Source organism: Melanotaenia boesemani, chromosome 15, assembly GCF_017639745.1.
Source record: "Melanotaenia boesemani isolate fMelBoe1 chromosome 15, fMelBoe1.pri, whole genome shotgun sequence".
NCBI lineage: Eukaryota > Metazoa > Chordata > Actinopteri > Atheriniformes > Melanotaeniidae > Melanotaenia > Melanotaenia boesemani.
Genome location: NC_055696.1, coordinates 8,027,361 through 8,047,467, shown reverse-complemented (window position 1 = coordinate 8,047,467; position 20,107 = coordinate 8,027,361). Strand labels below are relative to the sequence as shown.

General features: G+C 37.2%; 2 protein-coding genes across 3 annotated transcripts in view; both read right to left on the bottom strand.

Moving 5' to 3' along the window:
* The window catches only part of zmp:0000001168 (signal-induced proliferation-associated 1-like protein 2), a 32,922-nt gene extending 30,300 nt beyond the window's left edge, over positions 1-2,622 (bottom strand). Inside the window, exon 1 of the mRNA XM_042008374.1 lies at positions 2,338-2,622. The gene's annotated coding sequence lies outside the window, so the exon portion shown is untranslated. The remainder of the gene's footprint in view (positions 1-2,337) is intronic.
* A 4,342-nt stretch (positions 2,623-6,964) lies between these two features.
* LOC121654357 (histone acetyltransferase KAT5-like) lies at positions 6,965-19,581 on the bottom strand. 2 transcript variants are annotated; one of them, XM_042008458.1, is made up of 16 exons: positions 19,485-19,581; positions 19,338-19,404; positions 18,506-18,574; positions 17,902-18,038; positions 16,335-16,385; positions 15,916-15,984; positions 14,884-15,084; positions 14,718-14,792; positions 14,248-14,310; positions 13,691-13,939; positions 8,601-8,690; positions 8,366-8,506; positions 8,144-8,237; positions 7,880-8,039; positions 7,715-7,796; positions 6,965-7,505 (listed from the first exon to the last, which is right to left on the bottom strand). In XM_042008458.1, exons 1-16 carry the CDS (start codon positions 19,503-19,505, stop codon positions 7,371-7,373), a joined length of 1,704 nt encoding a protein of 567 aa, XP_041864392.1. In that variant the 5' UTR covers positions 19,506-19,581; the 3' UTR covers positions 6,965-7,370. The 2 variants fall into 2 exon arrangements, with proteins under 2 accessions (XP_041864392.1, XP_041864393.1); XM_042008459.1 differs by having other exon boundaries at positions 14,884-15,054.
* Between the last annotated feature and the right edge of the window lie 526 nt (positions 19,582-20,107).

Genomic DNA, 20,107 nt, shown 5'->3' with positions numbered 1-20,107 from the left:
ACATTGCCATTAAAAATCAGTGACTAAAAATTAAATACCAGTGTGTAATGTAGTTTAACTCTAGTTGAGCTGGTACCCCATATATGAAGCAGAAAGTCCTTGTCACAGCAAGTTGGGGTTCAAGTCCTGACCCATTACTCTTTATTAAATGTCATCTCACTTTCAGGTTACCAAATACTTTTATAAAGATATGAGATAGAAATACATTCCAGCTGGAGCTTGATGTGGACTGTAGCCTGGCCAGATCAGAGTGCGAAGAGCATCCAGGAGAAGAAAACAAAGATAAGTGATTTTTAAACATCTGTATTGTTTTTTGTTAATTTCTGTTTTTACATGAGCTAAACATTTGTTTACCAGGAAAATAATCCACAGCTTATTTCATCTCTTATTGTTTATATATTTAATGATCAAAATGATCATAAGCCCTAATCCAAACAACTTTTACTACTTCATCACTTGCACATGGAGCTTGAGCTCTAAAGTAACAGTAGGCTGATATTTAATTGTTTGAGGTGATTTCATTAAGGCAAACAATAAAAACCTATTTGTTTTAACTGCCTCAAGACCACCAACAGAGTGAATTTGTGAACTTATAAAACATGTTTCCTAGGGAGATGGCAATTAGAAGTAGGTTTATATGGGCAAAATCCCCCCACAATTTTAAGAAAATGAAAAGTGAAATTTAATTGAATTCTAAGGAAAAGAAATTTTAAGGAAGTGAAAAGTGAATTACAGACTACAAGTCAGCCATAGCCTTCATTTACTCTGATATTAGCATGCTTTTAAATCACACTTTTGTTACGTGCATCTTCTCTAACAAAAATTGCACACTTAATCTTAATTTAGAGTTTTCTGTGATTATATTATTTGGGTGAGGCTTTAACTCCAGGATTTTACCACATTTAGATATACTGTTAATGCAGTGCAGTGGATGGCAGTAGAGCAAAAGTCAGCAGCAGCTGAGCTGGATGATATAGCTGCAAACTGTGAGCACCATCACGTCAGTGGACTTCATGCAGGCATTTTTATTGTTCGCCATGATGAGGCTGTAGGAGGAGTAAAACATGGGTGGATTTTCATATACAAACCCTAACTGCCCAGTCAAAGTTGACTCTGGTTAAAACCAACACGCCCTCCAGTCTGTCTGGCTGAGAAAACAGTCCTTTAAGGTCAAGCTGCATTTTATCATTTAAAACGTTAATACCAACCACAGCCAATACCACACTGGATGAGGAATCATGTAGCTCAATGTAAATTAAATGGCCCGTCCTTTGAGTGCACTTGCTTATGTAAGCTGCTGCTGCTTGTCTTCCTCCCGCTCAGCTCCTCATCCCTGCTTTTCTTTCCCCACAGCAGCCAATGCAGCCCCCGAAGCCCCAGCATCTCATAAACACACAGCCCCATCTTAAATTAGGGAGTGCAGAGGGTGGTGATGAGGGGGGACGGGGAGCCTGACTCCTCCATCCCTCATTTTCTCTGCCACCTTGAAAACAACACCCCAGTTCAGGTTGTGTTTCTCTACTCCATCATTGTCTGAGCAAATCACACAATCCTCTTTATCCTCTCAAATCCCAGCACACTGCAGACTGATGGCTTTTTGTAGTCTTTGAAAATTTGCATCTGGAATAAATGCTGATCCTCTTTTCTTTTTTTCTTTTTTTTTGTCTGCATCTTCTTTCTTTCTGTCCCTCTTTCATTCTCTGAGTGTCCCTCCATCTATCCCTTCCCCTCCCCTCCTCCCTCCACCTTGCCCTCATCTCTAAGTCCTGCAGCCACGAGCGCTGTACAGCAAGGTTTGGCAGTGCCTTCTTGACAATGTCATAACACTGCTTTTTAAGACAATCATGCCTCGTCGGAGAATGCACAATGGAGAGAGATGAGAAAGATGACTGTGTGTGTGTGTGTGTGTGTGTCGCTGGGGGGTGGGGGGTGGGGGGGGGTTAGTGTCGGGAGAGGAGGAAAGGAGGAGGGCAGGCCTGGGATGAAATGCGACAAAGATTGGGAGCAGCTTTCAAAGCTACAGTGTTGAGTAAAAATTGTATGTATGTTATTTGTTAGGTCACTGAATAAGGAGTGAGGAGTTGACAACAGCACAATTGGCAATGAGACAGAGGGAGGATAAGCTGCATGATGATGCCATGCCATTATTTCATATCCTCCATGGCTCTCATACATTGTCTCTGGCTGGATTGGGTACCTATAAGAGCATATGCATGCCTTTACAGAGGTATGTGGCAAAGACGGTGTTCAAATCCATCCATCTGAATTCATTATCATCACAAAGAGGACATGGACCGGCTGGAATGTAAATTCTCAGAACAGAAAGAAAAGGCTTACCTCCACATTTCAGTTCTGCTCGACCCTGCCTTGTTTCATCCTGTTCCTCTCTGCCGACTCCCTCCCCTTCTCTCCCCATGACAGCATTTTTCTGCTATCTATCTCCACGGTGAGGCTCTTTCTCCTCCTCCTGCAGTTCCTCCCCGCCGATGTCCTCTTCCTCTATCCAAAAATAAAATAAAACAACACAACACACTTCCCGATCTCTGCTGTCCACAAGCTCTTCTATTCTGTTGTTGAAGTCAAAGAGGCAGGTTGATTTGTGCTGTCCTCCTCCCTCTTTCTTTCCCTCTCGCGCTGATTCTATTCCATTCACATCACACTAAAGCCAACCCCCTCTTTCTCCTCCTCCCTCCCTCTTTCTCTCTCCAACACAGCTTCGCCCCCCCCCTTCCTCATCTCCTTGTCATAGAGAGGTTGAGGCAGCGATGGAAAGACTGAAAGCAGAGCTTACACTGAAATTTAGACTTTACGGACCCTGAGTGAGAATTAAAAATTTGCTGAACTAAATACTCATAATCCTCAAATAACAACATGACACATACAACTGGCAATGTGGCACGGGATACACTGATGTCATGTACCAGACAGCCGCCTTAATTTCTCCAGCTCTGTTTCACTCATATAATAACAGTAACATGACACGGATTCAATTAAAGCCTCCTTTTTGAGTCAAAATAGACATTTCTGTAAAAGAGAGATAAAGGCTCAAAAGCCTGTGGGAAAAGGTGGAAATGGCTGCTTGTGTGTGTGAGTGTGTTTATTTGTAGAGACCTCTGTGTGCTCCCCAAACATAAAGTCAGTGTGTCTCTAGATCATAACAATCAACCTGCTGAGGAACAATGAGAGTCTTAAACCTCACATACCTGAAAATCTGTGCAAACTGTTTAAAGATGCTCAGAAGAGGAGACAATAAATCATGCTGCTTAGCCTACTCTGCAGCAGAGCCAAGTGTCCGGCACCATCCCCCTAATTACTGCGTGGAGTTTCGTACTGGCTGTACCATATGGCTGTGTGTGTGCGTTACGAGGTCAGCGGCTCTGGTCTGGGGTTGGGGGCAGGGAGGAGGAGAGGCCTGTGTTGTTGGTAGTGTGTGTCTTGTAGAGATAAGAAAAATAAAAACACAGGCAAGAGTTGAAAATAGTTTAAACTGTTTTCTTGGACATGGGTATACCTCTTTGTGTACTCATTAATTGTTGGGAGTTGTTTTGTTGGGAATCTAAATCTGAGAGATGTGCCATGGTAGCAAGACAGGGAAAGGATCTGAATATTCCCAACATGTATGAAAATAATACCAGTTAAAATGTTACAGCTCATAAACATTTTACACAAATCATTTCAATGAATGAACAAAAACAAAATGAACACTTCTGTTTTTATGTTAAGACTGTTTCAACATCAGGATTACTAAACTAATTTTTACCTCTTGATTTACAATTTCTGATCAATACTTGCCTCTCAGAGAAGAAGAATGAGTGAAGATGGAGAGAATCAACCAGGTCTGTGCTTTGATCAGGTAAATATTCCAGCAACACTCAGTGCTACAGTGACACCATGTGGATGTTTTCTGGACCCATGATCTTTTTACTTGCAGCTCTGCACAGACAAATTTTTTCCTTCTTGTGATGTAATACTTTAACTTCAGCCATCACAAAAATAAAGATGAGATGCTTCTTAAAAGCCTACCCAGCAGCTAGCTGAACTGGACTACTGAGGTTAATGCTCTGGTATTAACTAACCTTTTTTTCTGTTCCAGTAATGTCTATCAGGTTACGATCCACGGGGACCAACAAAGGATCATGTGAAGTAATCTAAATTTGGACAAGATAAAAATCTGCTTTAATATCAGCACCAAAACTAGAAGCAGGCAGTTTGCTCATAAACAAAGAAGAAACACAGCAGCGTCACATATTTTCTAGTAAAACATCTGGAAGGCAACAGGGTATATGCACGGTTACTTTTTACTGATTTTAGTTCTGCTTTTAAAACTCTTTGGTCCCATCTGCTACTGAACAATCTAAAACAGATCAATGCAAATAATCATGTTATTAAATTAAATGTCTATTTTTAACAGTACAACAGGTGAGGCTGAATAAGGCACCTTCACATGTTGTACCCAACATTTATTCATGTAAAGGCATCAACAGTACATCAGCTTACCAGTTCTCTACAATCTGTACAAATGACGTTACACTGTAAAACATTTTGATCCCAGTATTCTTGGTTCACGGGAGACAGATCAAATCATACTGCTTTCCAGTGAAACTGAGCAGTCATATGATGTTCACTACTTTGTCGTGAATGTGCAGAAAAAGAAAAAAGGTCTAGATGATCACATTCCAGTGGTTATTAACATACAAATAAATCAGGTTTTGTGTTATCAATATTTGATTGTTTAATTTACTCAGCATTTTGATTATATTTGGTTCTGCAGCAAATCCATATTAGTCCAATTCATAAAGTGGTCATACACCAGTTTATAAAAAGCTGCCTAGAGGAGGAAACAGATGGATCACATAAAACCTTCTGCTATTCAACCTACAGCCCTGAGCATGAGTGGGCTGGCAGATGACAATGAAGAGGAAAATAAACTTAGGTAGCGCATATAGCTACCTAATAATGCCCTTAAGCCTGTAGGTTCAGATAATACAAAATCTGTCATCAGTAAAGAATCGTCTAGATACTAAGAAGAGTTCTTAAAAAGTGGGAGGATGTGAGATTAGTGTGAAACTCCTCTCTGTCCTCCCGGGGCTTGGTGTGACACAGCCAGGTGTTGAAAGAAAATGGGTGTGATGTGCTTTGAGAGATCTTACCAAATCTGCAGAAATACGATGTCAAAGACTCATCATTCAAATCTGAGTTGAACAAATTAAAACAGCAGCAGCCCTGGGTATCACAAGTATGCACCTTCAGATCATAGCCACACCTGGAGCAGCAGCTGAGTAAACATGTAGTCTTCTTCTTAGCCCACTTAACACTCTCCACCTTCAAATAGGCTATCACACATACAGTAGGACTTACTTGCTCAGGGATCCAGTCCTGTTGTCTACCTGCTCCTCAAGGTGTCTTTCTGCTGTTAGAAACACGCTTTAAAGTGAATTCTACCTTTCCTCGTATGCAGGAAGCAGACAACTTTAATACTGCCCCCTGGTGGCAGAACAGAGCTTAAACAGTAATTTTAGGACGCATCAGCTTGAACATGCTGTGCTGAATGGCATGGACTTCCTTCCTGTAAAAATATACATCTTAAATTTCATAATCTTCACCTCAATGATAACACTTTATTCTACAGATTACGTGCTTCGCGTGGCAGATCTCACAGGAAATGGTTAGTAGTTAAGGAATATCTACATAATAGTAAGTTACATATGCATAAACCCTGCTGAACGTAGCTCTCAGGCCATTACAGACAAAAAAAATCAATACACACACACGACACACATTAGGTTGTTTTTTTAGCTTTTTTTATGAATTCAACAAGCTTTTCATATCAAATGTTCAAATGACACTCAAGTGTGCTTCACATAAAGATATACTAATCATTTCAACAGGGCAAATTCACCATCTTTTTGACATGTAAACATAAAACACAAACAGAAGGTAAGATATCAATTTCAGATCTTTCCCGTTGATGTTGTGCAGTCTGTTAGATAACAGTGAGTAAAAAAAAAAAAAAAAAAAATTAACTGTACATTAAATTTACATTCCTCTAACAGTTCAGCATGGCTTCTGTCTTCAGCATGTAGTCACAGGGAACACACGTAACTCAGGAAAAATGATTCATATCAGTGATAATGTGATTAACTAAAAAATAAATACCAGAATGATCACCACTCAAGAACATTAATACTTACAGCTATTTAAAAATAGGGTAATAAAAATCAGAGCTACATCTGTAAGTCATAATAAACCTGAATTTTTCATGTTGGTAATTTAACAATATTATACATGAAGGTTTTGATAGCTAGATTTTTTTTTCTTTTTTAAGTTAAGATCACAAGAGAGCTGTACTTTAATGATAAGGCCATACTAAAAGCAGCCTGAAGATTATGGTAAGAAACTACTAGACCACACTGGTTCTGTTCATTGAGGCATTTAAATTCAGGCACTCAAACAGAATCACATACTTAAAGTTACTGTGTTGACATGAGTTTAAATGGGCAGGTATCTGACTCCCATCTCAAAGTTGTAATTACTCTTATCCCCAGTTTACAAAATGACAATATATCTCCACATGTTAAGAGTGTAAAAAGTAGTCATGGTCTACTGACCAGAGTTTGCAAACTTCTTACATTATTCAACTCTTTTCCCAGCAAAAAGCATTTAATCCATGTCTGGAAAAAAAAAAAGTTTTACAAAACACTAAACAAAATTTACTAAATGTTGGAGTGTTGAGCTGATATTGGCTGTCCCATTAATGAGAGTTCCAGGCTCAAGAAAGGTTTGTTAAACACGACTTCCCTTTGGAAAGAGAAATGATTTGCTCTAGATTATCTCTACAATGAACCCTTTTAGTCACATATGAATAACTCTGATGACAACATTCTCTCATGGAAGATGCAAAAGATGAAGTAAAAAGGAGAAAACAGCAAAGACACTCATTTTTGTTTGGAAGGTTTACAAAATGTGAACTTGCCAACAGATTAAACTTTTTATTGTATAACCATGAAGTCACCATTAGGTGGCTTCTGCATTGGCAATCTTACGCTTTAATTTACACTATTAAACAGACACCTTATGTCACTATAAATGCACTATTTTGGTCATAAACAACATCTTTTACACAGTAGAGGGTGTATTGTATGTTTGGCGGTGTCACTGTTTACCAGTTCAAGTTTGACAATGCTTTTAAATTCACAATACACACCGAGTGTTGTAGATCAAAGCTTATGCAACTCAACGACTGTGTTCACCGTTTTTCTGAATAAGAGCCCTGGGTTCAAATAAAATTCTTAATGTGACAAAAACCTTCATCTGAAGTCTGAAGGACCTCTGATGTCCAAGAAGTGTAGTCGGCAAACTGAGCAAAGACTCTACCACTTTCCCCTTTTGCTCCAGTCCTTTGGAGTGAAGTGAAGGCATTTAGGATCTATGCGCAGGTGTCTCTTCTGCATTGCTTTCTCGTGCCCGTCCACGATTTCCTCCGAAAGAGTCAGGATGTACTGACCCTACATTCAAATGAGAAGCCAAAGTCAGATATTCTAACTTCAATCCAAAAAATAAAATCTTTCTTTTCATTCAATTTAATCTAAAAGTATTTCTTTAAGCTAATATCCTCACAATTGTGTGGATTTTTACTGGATCATATTTAGAGGTAGATGCTGAGAGTAGGTTCAATGAAATAAAATCACTAAGTGATGCTACACTGGTCTCTTACCTTGTAGTAGTTAATGAGATTGAGGTACTGAAGTGTTGAAATAACATCTTCCTTCTTGACGCTTGTGATCTCACTGATTTCACTGGTCAAAAAAAAAAAGAACAAAGTTTTAAGATTTTTGTTCAGAAACAGACTGTCAAAAATTTGAGATGCACGGTCTCATACTTGATAGTGATCTGTGGTCTTTCTCCATTGTCAGGTTTAAGATCCATAAGAATTTCTAGGATTGTTTGGGACCAATAGGAACGATAAGACAAAAGACCGAGATCAGACAGCGGCTTCTCCGGAGTGCCCGTCTTCCCCTCCACTTTGGACAGCTCGTAACCTGACAAACAACAACCACAACTTAAAATAAGCATAAATGATCCAAACTGCAAAGAAAAAAGCATTTTCTAAACACACTATGACTACTTTCAGAGGTACACTTACTAAACTCAATGAGTAGTTTCCCATAACCTCTCCGCTGGTAGGGAGGTAAAGTCAGAATACAGGCGACATTATAATCTTCAGTCGATTCCTTCTCCTTCAAACAGGAAATAAAGAAAAAAAAAAAAGTTACACTTTGTCCGCCCAGAAACAGAGCTGTGTCAAAGGGAATTATGAGTAAAGTGCACATAACCACAGCAATAGTTATTTGCAATATTTCTGTACCTTTGAGAAGTAGCCCACTATGTGGAAGCCTTTGGAGTCATACTCTGTCATTACGTAGAAAAGGAAAGGATCTGTGTCGTAATACAACGTTTTGTGGTCCAGGAAACACTTTGCAAGTAAACACAAATTCTGGGAATAATTCTGAAAAAGATACAGACAGACATTCTGATTAAATAAACGCAAAACAAAAATATCAAACTCAGCGGCGAAAAGTAAAAACGAGTCAATCACTTACTTTGTTTTTCCTGCCGTCGATTTCAAAAAATGAGATGGTGCCTTTGCGGTAGATCTCATTGCCTGGTGGATGTCTTAAATTACATTTCGTCTGAAAATGGTGAAAGACAAATATATAATTAAAATAATGAAAAAGCTCTTCAGGTGTTTTCCATTAATCTGACATCTAAACATCCCACTATTACGTCCGAATGAGAGCCAGAACAGCTGTATCTCATCAATACCATGGGGTCAGCCATAATAAAACATGCCTATGTTTTCTGTACAACACCAATCTGAGTGGATTCAGTCATTTTACCAGACAGGCACAAAGCAGCTGAAAAATGATGAAAAGATTTCAACAAAACAAACTGAATAAATAAACATCTTTACACTAAAGATATTACTTCACATTATAATAAGCAGCAGCTAAACGTTTCTTTTCTTTAATGGTGCTAAATCCGAACAGGAAATGACAGCGTTTGAACTCCAACTTAAGGGATAAAACAACAAGTGCCATCAATATTAAATTTGGGTCAATCTCAGAGATAAGCATTACATATTGTCAGTCGATCCGTAGATAGTGCAAACAGCCTACACACACTCATGCTACATTAACCTTTCCCTCTAAATGCACTGAATCAATATGTCCAGAAACAAGGCTGGTTGAGAGACACAACTGCTACCTGAGAGCTTTTATTGCAACAGTAAGCCCGTTATCCTTTAAGAAACCTTTGTAAGCACCTATAAAAAAAATTTTAAATAAATAAACAGCAACTTCCAGTTGCCCATTTCTGCTGCAGACATAGAGGAAAGAGACTGCACTATTATGTGCATGCTCCAAATATGTTGGCATCCATTTCTACCAAGTAAAAGCTGTAATGGACTCAAATGCAGTGGAATCACCCTTAACAACGTAAGGCTGTCGTCTCTGCCTGTTTCTTTCATCCATACTGTGTTTCCGCCCCTCCTGGTTTAGTTCTGTAAGTGCTTATAATGAGGGTCATATCACCCCCATCCTGAAAACTCTTCACTGGCTCCCCGTCCCACTCATGATAGAATACAAAGTCTTTCTCCTCACCCACCAGTGTTTTCATAGAGTCTTTACCTACAGGAACTCCTCACCCCTCACACCTCCTTACGCACCCTCCTTTCTGCAACCACAAACACTCTCCAAGTTCCCAGAACCAAGCTCCGCAGCACGAGTGATTGGGCTCTTTCAGTTGCTGCCCGAAGACTGTGGAACACCCTACCAGACACCTGACAGGCCCACAGTCTTTAGATGTTTTTAAGCAAAACCTGAAAAACTTCCTTTTTAAAAAAGCCTTCTACTAAATAGCATTTTATACTCTTTTTATTCCTGTTTTCTGTAGCACTTTGAGATTCTCTTATATAAAGTGCAATACAAATAAATTTTATTATTATTATGTCATCCTCGTCCAACTTTGATTGGTTAGTCATTTCTACAGCTGAGTGCAAAAGGTCATACTGTTGGTGGATGAACTCAGCTGTTTCTAATGAGATGATGCACACATCAACAAGTTAATAACTTAATTTTTTTTCCTCTTTTAAGTCTCTTCTTTTTCCTCTTTTACCCTGTTGCAAAAACTTCAGAACACCAGAGACCCAACATGCTGGAATATTTTAAAGACCCACTCCTTAACTTTTACACCTTAAAACTCTGCATCCCAGACTTGTTTGATGGCACAGTGACATCTATTATGTGCATTTCTGAAGCAGTCGCTGCCCAGCAGCATCCTGCGGTTGAGAAACTACAATATGAGATTTTTTCATCCAGGACGCTGTGAGACGTTGCAGCCGAGTTTCGCTTTGTGCATGTGCCACACACTAGCAAGCAGATGTAAACAAACCGGCCGTTCTGAACGTGCTCCGTGGCTGATTCAGCAAAGAAACGTTAGAAGACATTATTGGAGGAAGCAAGGAAACAAAATAGAGCCACAGACAGAGAAAGTGGTAAGACAGGAGTCAACATAAGACTGTAGCTGTATCCCAATCCAGGGTCTATGCACTTCGAAGTGCAGGTTTGTCGGCTACATTCACACTGTCCCATTTGGGAGGCACCGCCAAATCCACCCTACAAAGCTGCACTCTGTCTGGCCTGAAGTGAAGGCTACTGATGGTGGATCCTTTACAGCCTCTTTTCTCCCAGAATTCATTTCACACAAGATGATGGCGAACGAGCAACAAAGCTCCAAAGAGAACGTTTTTGGTTTACCTTACTTTAGCAGAAATGTGACAAAACCAAATACATAAAAAAGATGTTTGCAAAATGGTGGCATTAAAACAGTGTAATATCTGATATTTGTTTATCTTTAAGGGGTTAATGAAGAAAACCACAGTTAAGCCTCAGATATAATTTTTATTTATTAATTTATTTTCACATTATTCAAATAAAAACATTAGATAGAACCAACTCTGTCGGTGTTAACGTTAGTTAAGGTGTAATATGATCTGCAAAACATAGGAATTTCAGAGTTTTAGATTATTCAAATGTTTTTAGTAATAATGTTAATTTAATGGTAAATTAATATAATAAAATTATTATGGTTTAATTTAGGGGTGGGCGATATCAGCCAAAAATAATATATCACAATATTATTTTTTTTAATATATCAATAACTATATCATAGACAATATTGATGGCCAAACCAGAAGTCACAGTCTCATTAAAATCCTTCCATCGTTGCCTGACTTGGATTTTTTGCAAGTCCAAGTCTCAAGTCTTGAAAATGAATCAAGTCCAAGTCGAGTCGCAAGTCACTTTTTGTTGTATTGAGTAATCTTAGAAGATCCATTATAATATCCAAGGAATTTAAAATCTGTACTCAGCCTTTATCTACCAGCATTTACTAACAGCACTGATCTGTAGCTTAAACTAAAATACTCTGTCCCTCTATTCCTATTTTCGCTTTACCAAATTTGGAAAACCTGGAGATAAACATGGAAATTTATTCAGATTAGTAAATATAATCTTAACGTAACTTATCCAAGAGTTTTTAATGTAAACCAAAGTCCACCTGGAACCACAGAGACATTTAAAATACTAATACTGCAGTTCACAGCATTTATTCCTGAATGTATAGAGGAGGGTCAATAAACTGCACTTTAGTGCAAGATCACCAACTGTCCTGCAGACATTTTCCTGTTCCGATCCACATGACAGCTTGTTTTCAAGTTCTGCACAAGCCTCTAAAGGCCCATTAATAATTTAACTTAGGTGTATTGCAGCATATGAACATGTAAAATCCACAAGACAGTGGCTCAACAGGTTTACAGTTGGTGATCCCTGCACTAGCGCATCAGAAAATTGGTTTTTAAGGGGCTTGAAATAACTGAGATGAGTACAGAAAATATTAATACAAAAAAACAACAACATTTGAATCAATTTAGATCCAATGCTTGCAGGGGCAATAAATCCTCCTTACATTCCCAAATCTGCAACAGCTGGATTTTTTTTTAAAACAGACCCAGTAAAACAGTGTTGTTTACAGTGGGTCTGACCCCAGTTTGGTCCCAGTTTAACATGATCCTACAAAAGTCAGCCATTTATGTAAACAGTTCAGTAAATGTCAGAGCTATGTTGGCATTTTGGGGTGCAATGGCAGCATGTTTACTTCCGGATTCACCATTGGAAGAGACAGAAGTGTGCCATCTTTAGGACCATGTGAATCACTGTTTGTTTGAAGCCGAAATCAATATTCTATATATTGTACGGCCACACTCTGCTTTGCTCTGCCATGTTTCCTTGTTCACTTGTTTAGCTGAGTTCCACAGTGTTACACTGCGCTGTGTTAAACAACATCATCGGGCCGGAAACGTGTGATCATGCGATATCACAGTATTACATTTTCTACTGTGTCAAAAATTCTATCAGTATTACTGCAAACGATATATTGCACACCCCAAGTATATTTATACTAAAATTAATTCAGTTTAATATAATAATTATAAATATTATAAATTAATATAATTACAACATTATATAATAACATATTAGACCTGTCACATAATATTTTTTTATCAGATTAATCACAGTTTACAAATTAATCATGATTAAGCACCATTTGCAACTACGCCTGAAATTTTCATGGTTTTACTGTATTGTATAAACAGAAGCATGAACCATGTATAGACATGGACGGCCATAGAGCCACTAGAACACACACATTTGTGAAAAAGAAAGAATTTTTTTTTTTGTTTTTAAATGCAGGATAAGTGCAGGTGTTAAACCCTCTCACCAGGACAAGAATCACCCCCATGGAGGCAACGTCCATGAGTTGCTCCATCAATGTTCTTCTTATTCTCAAATCTATCCAGAGTAGGCTGACTCATCTCTCTAGACACCCCCCCCCCCCCATGTTCCACAGTCATAACAGAGAAATGACGGATGTATTGGGCTTGTCATGCTGAGCATCTGTTAACTGCATTAAAAATATTAATGCAAATAATTATATGTATTACTTAATGCCATTATTGCATCATTTTCAACAGCCTTGTATATTATCCAATAATTTTATCATATAAATATATTATGTCATTACTTATTATTATTTATTTAATGATTAATCTATCATAATAACATGAATAACATCAGCATTTAATTTTTTTTCAACGTCCTACGTTGCTATAGGAAATTCTCGTCAGCTAGGTAAGCTTTTTCATTTCATGAATGGTAGGCAGCTTTGTAGTGCACAGAATACGTAGGATACTGGTAGCCTACGTATTCTGTGCACTCTGAAGTGTGTAGACCCTGAATTGGGAAACAGCTTGTTTTTTTTACTGTCTGGAGAGAGCTCACAGTACAGGTAGAATCGATGGTGGATGCCAAATTAGCTGTGGATATGGGGGGCGTCACAAAGTTAGGTAGTGCATCTTTAAGCCACGTTTTCAAGAAGGTGAAACGTCTAAAAAAGACAATAACTCAATCCATTCACTGCTGCTATATTTTACACAACCCCTGTGAATTGACATGTCAGAAGAGTCACATCAGCTCATTTAATTTACCATCCAAACTAGAACAAACGGTACTCCAGAGATAAATCAGTTTTTTTAAGAGATTTTATGAATCATGAGTTTCAAGAAGAATCTTACCAAATGCCTCTGGAGACACTTCAGGCTTTTGAGGTACTTGAGACAGAATTCACAGAGGTAGAGGATGGGCAATGTGGTGAGTTCCTGTGGGTACGGTGAGAAGTACCAGGGCTTCAGTCGGTGCCGTCCTAACTCTATACACTCTATATTTTTCATTCGGGTGATGATGTCGTCATGGCTACGATCTGACACCAGACTGCCTGTCATACGAGGTGCAGTCGGAATGCCATCAGAACTGTCCTGGGAATCCTGGTGGTAAACAACAGCAGAAATTACACAAGTTGGAAGACAGCAACCTTTTGCTTTTAACACAGTAAAAACTGTGTTAAAAGCATCCTGATCAAAGGTCCTGAGAACTTCAATGCAGGTAAGATTTTGTTAAACATTTTGATTCAGATTGAATCAAGTAATAAAATTAATCATACTTATTTTACCAGGACTACATTTGGGTCTAAGGTAAAACAGCCCCTTTGTTTTATTGGACCCGCTACAGCACAGATGAGTCAGGACAGCAACACAAACACAATCAATCAGCAGTAACAGAAAATTAAACAGACCTCTGGTGGTGGTAGAAAGACACTTGCACTTTGAGGCTTGTTATACTGCAAAACTTTAATCATCTAGCAGAAGAAGAAAAATTGAAGGTCAGATTGCAGAGTTAGGTTACTTTATAGAAACAAGAATTTTTTTTTTTTTTTATTACAGTGTATAACGGCTTTTCAGTGTAAAAAAAAAATATATATATATATATATATATCTATATCTATATATATATATATATATATCTATATCTATATATATATATATCTATATATATATATATATATACATACATACATATATATATATATATATATATTTAAAATATATTTATAATATATTTAAAATCAAACTATATTTTAAAGTCTACAAAGCTGGATAACCATGAGCCCACCCCCCAAACCTAAAATACATGTAGATATACAAGTTAACATTTAAAATTGGGGAAAACAAACCATCACTTAGTGAGAAAATATCAGTCACGTACCTCATCAGGGCCCCCACAGTTAGCTTTTCTCTTCCTCCCAGGCTGAGGGGGGATGAGTCGTCGAGCAGTGCCATTCTATTGTTAGAAAAATATATGATGCTTTTCATTTTCAAATTAATAAAGCCTTCAACACTAAGATGCACGAATCTGAGATGATAATCTTTACTGTTGTGAGTGATGGGAGCGGGTCATGGTCTTCTCTGGCCTTAAAGGTGGGGGGCTCTCTGACAGCAGGAAAAACTGCTGCCTGAGAGGCTTCAGCTGAGCTTGGCAGGGAGGGCACGGGGATAGCTGGAGGCACCTGAGGTGCCAAGGGAACAGACTCTACTTTCCTCTTCTGCGACAAACATGCATCGTTAGACTTCAGCTTCAAATGAAAGCAAACAAATCAATTACTTGACAGATTCGGAAAAAATTTGTTTTCAATAACATTTTTCTTAAGCCCAACCTGACCAAAGGCATACATTCAAGTTTTCACAGTAAACACTAATGACATGTTTAAAAGCTGGCTACTCCAGTTTTATTTCATCTTCATAGAAAAGTGCTTTAGCAGCAGTTAGTGTACCGACAGAGATAAAACTGTGTCTGATTGAAAGCCACAGCAGATCAAATTGAATTTAGGGATTTTCATGTTCCCTCTAAATTCTGGTCATGTCTTTTAACCTAACCTGATGCAAATTATTTCCCATTTAAACCTGGTATTAAGATGTGATGTACAAAGATGGGATGATCTGTGTCAGTTTTACTGCAACTACAGACACTTCAGCTGTTTATCATGTTGACCCCATAAGGGCCTGCATTTATTTTTTATATATATATATATATATATATATATATAAAATTATTTTTTTATTGACACTTGTACGTGATAAGACTTCACAGCCTAATCTTCAGCACCATCATGTAATGAATTACAGCTAAAAACAAGTATGCAAACCAACCTGAAACGTTTAAGCTTAACTGTGACTTAATAAAGCCAGTGTACACATCAGATAAACATTAGCTTAAACTATATATCACACGACAAATAGTTGTGATCTACATGAATAAATATACATCTTCCTGAATCTTGACATTCATGTCTAAATTCCCTTGCACTTCAAACAAGCTCACAACTACATGATCAGACAAAATACATGTTAACACCAGGTTTAAAAAGGACTCAATCATCTCTAGAATGGGTAAATTCAACTTGTACCGGTGTGGGGAGGGTTTTGCCTCTGGATGGAGCTGTGGCAGATTGTAGGTTGAGATCTAGACTCTTCCTCTGAATTGAACATAAAGGAAGAGAAGGAAGAGGATTAACTGATATTCATGTTAATCCTCAAGTTATTACTCAGATTTTGTGAACAGTCTCAAATAATCACTTTATAATAATTGATAAGATACTGCACAAAGAAAATAAGGCATATGTATCAAAATCAAATCTGATGAATTACAAGTATTTGAAGTACAAACATTTCAGAGTCTAATAGGTTTTTTAAAAAGTGGAGATGTCTATAAAACACTAGAGTTAGGCAGTACATTCACTTTTCAGTTTCTATGACATTTTCAAATGAGATATAAAATGAGACAGTGCTGTTTACACCAACATATTTTGATTGTGCATTAGATTACCTGTTTCTTCTGTAAAGATGCTTCAGTATTTGTATCTCCCCTCTCACTCACCTCACAGGAGAAAAGCAAACAGATGTTAATGATGGCCAGTGGCTGACAGGCAGAATGCAAATAATTATTTATGAAATGTATATAATTACAATTACAATAACACGAATTTCCTGTATTCACAGATGAGTCTTTCGCATTTGTTAAAATTTTATTTCTCTGTTACATTTTTTCATTATTATGTTTAGTTGTGGTGCAAAAATGTGTTTGTATACAAATGATTAGACAAGAATGTTGACATTTTTTCAAGGCTAAAGTTGGGAACAGAAATCAGGTTTGTGCACATGTGTACAAGTTTACAATTACTGAGATTTAGAAAAGAGAATCACACACATACACAACTTTATAAATCTTCTGAAAATAATTTTTCACGTTGGACATCTGCATGCACAATTTCAGTGAAGCTACAGTTTTATGCATACAGCTCACAGTGTTTACATTAAGATATATATATTTTTGGCTGGGCAGTGAATTGTAGAACAACCCTAACAAATCTCCTTTTTAAATATTTCACAGAACTTATTTTCAAGAGTCAAGGTAGTGCTTTCTGTTGGTTTAGGAAATCACAGAGCTGCGTTATATAAAGCAAAGGTCTAAGATTTTAGAGCATTTTTAAACAAAATGGCAATGCACTCCAGAGACATATCTTGGTAGTTTGATAAATATTTACTAATATAATACGGATAGCAATGTTATAAAACACAAAGTATTTGCATTCTGCCACTCAGCAAAGCACAAAGTTGTGCAGAAAGAAAAGCTGACCGCACACAAAACAAAGCTTGTGCTCGCAAAGCTTTCCTGGGAACTCTCTGCAACAGAGTTTGTCCACAAACTCACTAAATTTGATGCAAGTTGCTTCTTTCTAAAACAAATTGTGACAAAGCTGCTAAGCTGGCAAATATAAGAAATTGTGAGAAGTCTGCAGCTCACAAATACAACAGTAGAGCGTTGGCAGACTGAGCGAGAGAGGGAGAAGAGATAAACATAAAAATGGACAGTCTTATTTTCTATTTCATTTGAAAAATTACATTTACAGTATATAAATGAAAAAGTCAATTTACTGCCCAATCTTGAACAAAAAAATACATTGCTCAAGCAGCAGTGTTGCCAAGAGAATTAGATTTAATTGTAGCTCTTGAAGTAATTATTTAATATTACCCTATATACATGGTCCACTGGGAATATTTGAATTGGAAAGTAGTTTTATGAGAAATAAATAACTAAACATACTCAATTACAACTACAATTGTTATTTTTTTTGTGATACAGTCAAACTCCAAATTCTCCATTTTGGACTAGCACCATCAGCGGTCAACCATCTAATCACAGCAGCATCCATTGTAGAGCTCTGCACTGCAACCTTGTTGACTTTTAGTTAGAGGCCCATAAACCAGTTCTGGACCTCATGGTGGGTGTCATTTCCCAGCTGACAATAAATTTTTTTTTAACTCATCTTGAGTGTATTGTTGCTATGTTTGAGCATATGAGATAAACATTCCGTGTTGCAGCAATTACTTACTACATCTCTCTCTGGTGAACTAGGACGGGAACCTGAAAGACCATTCTTGGTTGGTGTTTTAGCTTCTTTCTTTGGAAACTGAAGCTTTTTCATGTCCAGCCGATCTGATGTGACCCACTCATCCAGACGCTTGTTGACTTTTGACACAAGCCAACAAATAAGATATACACAAATATTTATATATATATTTATATTTATATATATATATATATATACACACACATACACACAATAATAAAAAAGAACACAATGGCTATGATACTTCTGTGTTTCCCGATTTCTCCCATAAAGAGACAATAACCCCACAAAATTTAAAGATTTTTGTTTCTGGTGACTTTTAAAGATTAGATTTTAAAGATTTTAAAGCAAATCATATTTCCCCCCTTTAACTACAGTGCTCACAATAAAATGCTCACACATGATATGCATTTAGGAGAATTGAGAATTTTGAATGGAAACATATCTCATTAGATGTGCATTATTAAAACTGAAATGGGAAATAATGACCAAACAATCAATTCTGAATCAAAATTTGAGCCTCTAGTCCTGATGGTGGCAAATACATTATCAATGGCAAACAGAAAACTATAAAATTTGTACTCACAGTCAATGTAGTGAACATAGAACAACTTTCTCCCAGATACTTCTTTCACACTTAAAATCTCAGCCAATGCTGTAAAGATGGGAGGAAAAATAACAGGAGAGAGAACAAGGAGTCAATACCTAATTAAAAAATAAATTACTACTACTAAATAAAACAGGTTTGGCGAAATTCCTATCACCTGCATTACATGCAAAGCCCTTATATGATGCTATGGTGTAGTAATAGTGATAACCTTGTATGCTGTTGATAATACCAACAGTACTGCTAAGTAAAATTAACTCAACTTTTAGTCAATCCATAAAAACGCTTATTAAGACCTTTTTTTAAATTTGAGATTCTCAAATGTGACTTTGTTTTTAAGAAATGTGACAGTAGGCTGGCAAAAAGCTATGACTTAAATTTACACAGTTAAAAGTTAAATAAAAATGTTAGGTAACAAGCACTCAAAACAGAATAAAAACATCTGTTTTGAGGTACAAGAATTGCAATACTGGCAGAATTAGCTTTAGAAAGACTAATTTATTAAGTAATTATTAGGGTGAACCGTTCTGTTAGTAAACACCACTCTGATGTTCATCGGTGTAACTTCGTAATGTAGTATTTACATTTACAATTAAATGTCACTAAATGTTGACAAAGTGGTTTCTAAATTAATGAAAGTGCCTTTAAGCAGCATTTCAAATATAACTTTCTAACATGTTTTCACTAAACACAAAACACATAAATGTGATCAGTGGTTTAACTGGGGGCCATGGTATCTCCTAACAACAGCCAGCTGAGGTTCGCTGCTTAGCATTAGCTTAGCACTGGAAAACAAACGGACAATACTTACGCCATTCGTCTTCATGTTCTTGGTTTTTACGAAGAACGGGGAGGCGACAGCCCTCCACAATCTCGACCTGTACATAACAACATGTAGTTTTACAACCAAAGACCAGTTAATGTATATAAAATAACATTTTAGTTTTCGAGAACCTACCGAAGACGAGTTGTCCGCCATTTTCGTTATCTGTTTGAGCAGGAGCAGGGAGTTGTGGGAAAATGCCGGTCCACGCCAAAGACGAAATACACACCAAAATTAAACGTTTCTCACTAAGCAGAAGTCGTTAAACCAACCCGGAAGAAAACCTTGCACAATTTTAGTTTCCAAAGAGTACGTCCTCTTAAAGTTTTTTTGTTTGTTTGTTTTCAATTAAGACTATGTTTTCCTATTGTTAACCCAGCAAATATTGCTCATGCAGTTCTATTCTGTCCACTGGAAAAATATATATATTGTAAGGTTAATGCTTTATTTATCAATTCATAGTTGCTGCTATATAATTATGCTAGTATTTATTAGGATTCACTGTCTAAAATGTATTGGTTAATCTGAGTAGCAATGCAGTTCATAATGAAAATTAAAAATAGCATAAAGCAAACAAGGTTTGATTCAAAATTCAGTGGCTTGGACAAAATGCAGTTATTTTGACAGGGACATTGCACAGTCACACAACTGCACAAAAGATAGCTTAGAGCTGTTGCATCTGCAGTTACTGGGAAGATAAAAAGAAAACAGTAAATACAGGATAGAAAAACAGAACATTACATAAAACAGCTGCCAAA